At 36.7% G+C, this 7500-nt stretch overlaps 1 protein-coding gene across 1 annotated transcript in view; it reads right to left on the bottom strand.

The window, feature by feature from the left end:
- The window catches only part of LOC135221308 (neuropeptide-like protein 31), an 8644-nt gene extending 6278 nt beyond the window's left edge, over positions 1-2366 (bottom strand). Inside the window, exon 1 of the mRNA XM_064259124.1 lies at positions 2228-2366. Within this exon, the coding sequence (XP_064115194.1) occupies positions 2228-2236 (9 nt within the window). The 5' untranslated portion in view covers positions 2237-2366. The remainder of the gene's footprint in view (positions 1-2227) is intronic.
- Positions 2367-7500: the final 5134 nt, after the last annotated feature.

Below are 7500 nucleotides of genomic sequence, written 5' to 3'. Positions count from 1 at the left end.
TGCTTAACAATGTACATTGGACGACTCCACACTGTTTGTCTAAAGGCATTTCTGCAGAAGTTTTCCTACTAGGAATAACCGTTCCCGATTTTTTCCATACATAAAATTTACCCTTTCATAATTCCTTTCTATTATCTTCTCTTTCTCTTTCCTGTTTCTCTTGACCATCTTCATCAAATACGGAACCAGTTTACTGTTATCCAATAACTTCCATGAATGAATCATTCTCATTTGTACACAGCTTTCAAAGTTCCTCCTAGTCTTGTTTACCCGATTTTTTACAAATTTAATATGAAGACCAGGGCATCTGTGTCACAGGGAATCTCCTGACTGACGAGGAGAAATTTCGAAAAAAAAAAGATGTTGAACTGCTGAGAATGGTTGCCAAATCTTGCGGGGCAGGTTCACGTCTGGTTTTACCACCACTTCCAAACGTCGTGAAATGAGAATAAGGATAAGTAGTTGTAGAAATCATACTTGTGGGAAAACTAGTGTAATTAAATATAACCTTAGCTTGTTCATCATGAAAACGGTAAGATTAGGATGAAATTTCCTTTCATATAAACACAACAGCTTTTCATAACCATACTGACAAATAGAATTCTCTGGAAAATTTAATAAGACGAATAGATAAAAAAAAATGATCTGGACTAAAATGCGCTAGATAATACAACGAGAGTTCATTGATTGTATAAAAATAATAATTATATTTGAAATTTAATTCTTTGCAAGACAACGGAGAAGAGATTACATGAAAATTACATGTACGTATTCCCGCACATACACCTACCAGCTACACCCACACCCTTACGCATATATATATATATATATATATATATATATATATGGTAAGCAAATTTCAATGCAATTTTAGTAGTCTAAAAATGGCCACCATATGTCAGGGTATTTGATATATACACATAGTGGCAGTAGAAAGTAAGTCTAGTAAAATTTGGTTCATATTTAAAAATGCGGCTAAAAAGTAAACAGTTTTTTGTGAAACTGCGAGGATTTTTTTGTTACATTTGAATCATATTCACATAAATTTTATAGTGGGTGCCATTTTTTTTATTAACTTGCTTTAATTTTGATGGTTAAACAAAAATTTACTTCTAGTTTTGGGTTATTTTTATCTTAAAATATGTAACTTATTTTGTTGCAGAGCACCGTATTTTGCCAACAAAATATGCACGGTATGGTTAGAAACATTTATCATTAAGTTAAGACGCAGTTCTTCATTTCGTCAACAAAGCTACCTCCTTTTTCTGTTGCCACATAACACATGTTCACAGTATTCCTATTTATTGTGGACAAAAACTCCCATATATGATAAAAAATTAAGTGTGGAGACCTTGTTTTATGTTATAAACCTTCTATTTATTCCTTCGTAATATTTGTTACGGATTTTATGGTATCTTCAGCAATTTTGAACTTCATTTAATAGTTTTCAATAATTTATTTTAACACACTCCTACTTGAAAAAGAAGATTCCATAGTGTTTTGGACTCTACTTCTAATAAATCTAAAATTTTTAGTACACACGAAAAGACATTTAAAACTAAGTTCTATTTCAATTTACATCATAGGAAGAGGAATAAAATACCAAAAGCTTTTTCTAAGAAACAAGAAATTTATTACAATTTATAGAAAAATAAACTCTCATTTTTTCATCCGTATAAATCCGGCATTCTCAATATTTTCAAACATTAAACAATTTATAGATGTCATTGATGCATCTTCATGGAACATAAGATATTTATCAACCAAATCCATCTCCAAAGCCTCCAAAACCACTGCCGTATCTGCCATAGCCAAGTCCGATTCCGTGGGGTCTATAGCCGTAACCGCCGAAGAAGTGGCGTCGGCTAGGTTCGGGTGCTGGCAGGGCTCCAGTGACCTCCATCGGGGCAAAAAGGGCCACCAACGCCAACAGGGCAACGCTGATCTGCAAAGGGAATCAAGGAAATTCATTTGATAAATTTCAGTTAGATTTTTTAGTTAGTTCTTTGTACTGTACTTGTGAATGAGAATGAATAAGGATTATATAGAGTAAAAATATAAATGAACGTGAACATCATGAATAGTTACAAATAACAATTACAATTTATACAAAAAAGAAAATATATCTTAATTAACCACAGATACTCGGAGTGTCAGGGCATAGAAGTAACTTATTATTTGTATATTTATTACATTGATTGATATCAAACTATTATTTTATCCTTACAGTTTTCATGGTGAATAGGAGTTGTGCTTCTTCCTTAGCTGATTCTAGAAGTGTATGTCAGTCTGCTGTTGTTGTTGTTGAAGATTAAGCCAGCCTTGTGCTGGCACGGGCTCTTGCTCCTAGAGCAGCCCGTAAGTCAGTCTGCCTTGCGACCTTCCTTTTATAGGAGGCTAGGTCGAGATTGGAGAGTTGCCAGACATCTATTTTGAGACTGGGTTGTCAAGTGATCTATTTAAAGCCTTGAAAGACGTTTACATCCAATAGTGACAATTGTAATCTCATACACTTGTTAAACATTATTTGTATAATAATTACAAATACAAAAACTATCTCATCAGTAAATCTACCGTTCACATCTAATAGTGACAATTGACATCTCATACACTTGTTAAACATTATTTGAATAAAAATTAACTAACTAAAACAGAAACGCTCAGATCATAAAAGTACGATGCTTTGTGCATATTTTGTAAACGAAATAAAATATTTCAAAGTATATTTATTTGGTAAATGGAACGCTAATTCAGATGTATGCAGGTAAACAAAGAAGAACGTTGTAGGAAAGACAGGGAAACAGTGAAATTGAACTGGAATTTTTGAAAAATAATTAATAATGAGAAAATGTGTCCAAAATGATACAAAATGTAGACTGAGAGGCACCAAAAAGATTATTGGATTATATTACATTTCATATTTGTACCGAACAATACAGAAAAGCAGAACTTGATGGTGAAGTGATGACCTATTTTTAATTAATTATCTGGAAAACTTGTTGAAGCAATTAAGATCAATCCAAGTAAAAGGAGGCTGGTAATAAAAAGAAAACATTGTCGATAGAACAATTGATGCAAGTGGGAATATACTGCTTTTATTTGATAATAATGTCATTAATTGAGTTATTTGGTGGAAACTGATCGTTTGTAACGAGGAAAAGGTGAAAGAGGATACTCTAAGAAATGCTCGGTCAAAGTTTTGATTTATTTTCTTATAATTGTGTCTGGAAGTGATTGATCAAGCAATGCAAATAAGTGGCAAAATGGATGATAGGGGAAGAGTTTTGTAGGAATAAGATGATAAACATAAAATTAATGTAAGAATGAAAATGAGGCAGGAGGATTCTTTGACAGGAAAGTCTTTTATCTTTAATGGAAGAAAGGAATGCTTTTTAAAATTTGGAAAACAAGAGAATTATAAAAAGGGAATTGAGGATATAGCTACTTTAAGGAGATCTCTATGACCTAATCATAAATAAGAGATTTAAGAAAAAGACAAAGGTATACGTATTTCGACAGTAGCCAATTTAGACTAAACATTCATTGTTTAAAGTCTTATCCAGATAATTGTATACAATTTAATCTACAAATCTCCCTTATTGTGTCATCTAAGAAGGTATAAAGTTTTATTGCAGAAATTTTGGCTATGTACAGCCAGCAACAAAACCGGCGTCGCCCCGCTAAGCCTGGCTTGGAGAGATCATGCCCTTCTTGCCTTGAAAGGTGGCCCACGTTCAAACAACCTGTACATAGTTAGCATGGTTGGAATGGGAGGAGGAGAGAAATTACGGTAATCAGGCAAAGAAATGCAATAATGAATGAAATATATATGAACAAAGAGATAAGAGAAGAGAAGAGAGAGAGAGAGAGAGAGAGAGAGAGAGCTTTTATTCCTGTTTAGTTATTAATCTAATGGATACATTTGAGACCTTCTGCTTTAAGAAATGTTATCGTATATATATTGCAAAATAATTATGAAATCTTATGACATCGTATGGTTTTAAATCTTTATCATATTTTCTAATAAAAAAAAAAGACTCAAATATTGTTGGAACTGACTCTTCATATTAATATTATTAAGATGGAAATATCCTTCTTTTTCATTATCCTATAAGCAGCTGTATTATCTCTCTCTCTCTCTCTCTCTCTCTCTCTCTCTCTCTCTCTCTCTCTCTCTCTCTCTCTCTCTCTCCTTACGCTTTTGACGGCAATGATGCCTCACTGCTGTGGTGTCATCACAGGCCAAATCATTGCAGAGGGGTTTTGTTTAACCAGCAGTGAGCTCCTTCCCTATGCTCATTGGCACTGCTCACCCTAGTCGATGAGATTTGTGGGTATATGGTCTCCTCCGTTCCACAAAGTCTTGCATCGCTCCAGCTCTGGAGATTATAAGTCAACACTTCTTAGAATTCCTTGAAACAGGTTTCCATTTGTAGTTCGTCTTCCGGAGGATCCCTCAAATGAACATTGACAATTTCACCTTGCACAAAATCGGTTTACTGATGATCTAATAGCTGCTTTCTCATTTTGCTTGATTTTCTTCTGTCTCTTAGGAAGTCAGAGTTTTTCTTTTTCTATCGATGTTCTTCCTATCCTTCCGTTTGACTTCTATGGGGTTTATCTCGCTTTCGTACAGCTCCTCTCATTTTCGCTTCCAGGTCTCCTTCGTGTATCCAGTCTTCCTTTATTTTTCGTCTCCTTGTATTTCTTCTCTGCAGACCTTCATGCATCCTTTTCCCGCTTTCTCTCAGCCCTTCTGTCAGTCCTCCTCCTCCTCTTCAGTATCTACAACTAATTCCATCTGAATTTCTTCTTAGTACCTATAGGAGCGTTCTTTTTTACCTCTCGCCTTCGTGGAGCCTCCTGTCCTCTGTCTTTTCAAAGTGAGCAATTATACCGTGTGTGGCATTCTCAAGATTCTTTTTTAATTCCTCCAGAAGTATTCCGTCCTGCACCTGCAAAAGTAGCCTATCTCTTCCATCTGCTTCTGAAATCTCTCTCTCTCTCTCTCTCTCTCTCTCTCTCTTGCGCTTTTGTCGGCAATGATGCCTCACTGCTGGGGTGTCACCACAGGGCCAAATCATTGCAGAGGGGTTTTGTTTAGCCAGCAATGAGCGCCTTCCCTCTGCTCATTGGCACTGCTCACCAAAACATACCGTAGTTCTTGAAGTTTTCTATCGCTCTAACTGAATTTATATATATTCAGAATTTCTGAATATATATATATTCAGAATTTAGAATTTCTCTCCATGCTTTTCAACTTCCTTTTGAAGAATAACTTGTTTGTGGACGGTCCCCTGAAAGCTTATATGTTCTTCTCACATTTTGAAGGGTTCCTTATAGGTACCAGACTTTTGGTTGCCTCCAAAAACTTGTTTTTATTCCTTGTGTTGTTGGCAGACTCTCTTGTCGAGGCTGAGTAAAAGACGCTTGAAGCTGAACGTTAGTTTGAGAATCTGGTGGAGGCTTCTACTCGTCTCTTCTCGATTTCGAAGTCTTCCTCCTTCATTGGAGACAGACGAAGACTGGGTGTTCGTTCGTTCATCCTCTTCCATGTGTGTCTTGAAAGGTGCTTTCCCGTTTGGATTCTTGAGGATTTGGGAAGCCTTCCATCCTCTTGAGTTCCGCCACCTTAAGTTCACACTGGAGTCGGCGCTTTTCCTTCGTGAGGTCTTCCACTTCCCTCAGCAGACTCTCTTTTCGAGGCTGAGTAAAAGTTGCTTGAAGATGAACGTTGGTTTGAGAAAATGGCGGAGGCTTCGACTCGTCTCTTCTCGACTTCGAAGTCTTCTTCCTTCCTTGGAGACAGACTGAGACAGTGTGTTCGTTCGTTCGTCCTCTTCCATGTGTGTCTTGAAGGGCGCTTTCCCGTTGGGATTCTTGAGGATTTGGGAATCCTTCCATCCTCTCGAATTCCGCCACCTAAGTTCACACTGGAACGTCGCGCGCGGCCGCTTTTCCTTTTCCGTTCGTGATGGAAAAATCTTCCACGTTTCCTTGAAGCAGGCGGCAGAACCATTTCGGACGCTCGAGGTATTTCCATCTAGGATTCGCGCTGCCTAGGTTTCGCTTTCGCGCCGTTCATTTTCGCCGCAGTCTTTCTTCCATGGGATATAAGCCATCACCATCCGCCGCGATGCTTCTTCAGTCCTGAGCTGACTGGCCTTTTTCCTTCTGTGTAGGAGTTTCTCAGAACCTCTTGGAAAGCCGCCAAGTTTGCCTCTGCCAACTGTGTAGTTAGTTCCCTCACATAGTGCATCGTTTTTCTGCCAAATTTCTTTTGCTTTGTACATCATCAGCTGATTTTCTTCTGTGATCTTGAGGATCTTGTTTTCCAGCTATTATTTCTTCAAACTGGAATGCATATCTGGAGAGGCCATACCCAGCTCCTACACACACTCTCGATTCTTCATTGAGTTTCTATAAATCAGGAGAGATATTTCGATTTGTCAAAATATATCAGGAAGTATTTTGAAAGATTTGAATAATATCTTGGGTCTCTTGGTGTTATAAATTACTGAATCTCTCTCTCTCTCTCTCTCTCTCTCTCTCGTCTCTCTCTCGCTCGTCTCCTCTCATCTCTCTCTCTTTCTCTCTCTCTCGCTCTCATCCTGCCCCGAAGGTCGGAAATTCTTCATTTGCTCCCTCGTTTACGTTTAAGGCTTTGCAGTGACAGGCATAATTTTAGAGTATTAAGGAGAGAGAAGAGAGAGGGAGAGAGCGAGAGAGAGAGAGGAATAGAGAGAGAAGAGAAGAGAGAGAGAGATTGTATTTTATCGCAGAAAACAGTGTATTCGTATATATGTGAAATCGCTCCGTTTGAACCAGGAACTAATTTTTATACCATAACTTTATTTTCGTGTATACTGCCTTCAATTAAGACTTTTTAACATTACTCTGTCTACATATATATACATACACACACACACACACACACACACACACACACACACATATATATAATAATAATATATATATATATATATATATATATATATATATATATATATATATATACAACTTATGAGAGAGAGAGAGAGAGAGTTTGCGGTATTTTTCCCTTGAGTTTATCATAACACAAAGTAGACAATGTCTAAGATTAGAAGCGGATTGATTTAATTTGTAATATATTTCTAAGCCCAGAAAAGGGATGAGTTTGTCCTGTTATTCTATGTCATGTGATACTTATAGCAGAAAATATTCAAGTACAAACAAAAGTTGAGTTTGTGATATTTGTTAAACGTATAATTATACAAAAAATTAAATACCATTTATCAGTATTGCTAAAATATAATGAAAGACTATTTTAGAATTTTTACTATCTCTCTTTTGTTCTTCTACAGTTACATCTTTTCAAAAGAAACAGGAAAAAATCTGAATATGTTTTGTAGCTCATAACACTTCATTACACCCCCTCCAAGTCCCGTAAGGAGTTCCGTGGTTCCTTGTTGGAAGAATGGGTTTCGCCCTCGGCTAACAATCCGGTGGTCCGAAGTTCGA

Source organism: Macrobrachium nipponense, chromosome 20 (genome assembly GCF_015104395.2).
Source record: "Macrobrachium nipponense isolate FS-2020 chromosome 20, ASM1510439v2, whole genome shotgun sequence".
Lineage (NCBI taxonomy): Eukaryota > Metazoa > Arthropoda > Malacostraca > Decapoda > Palaemonidae > Macrobrachium > Macrobrachium nipponense.
This window is presented reverse-complemented; position numbering and strand designations above follow the sequence as displayed.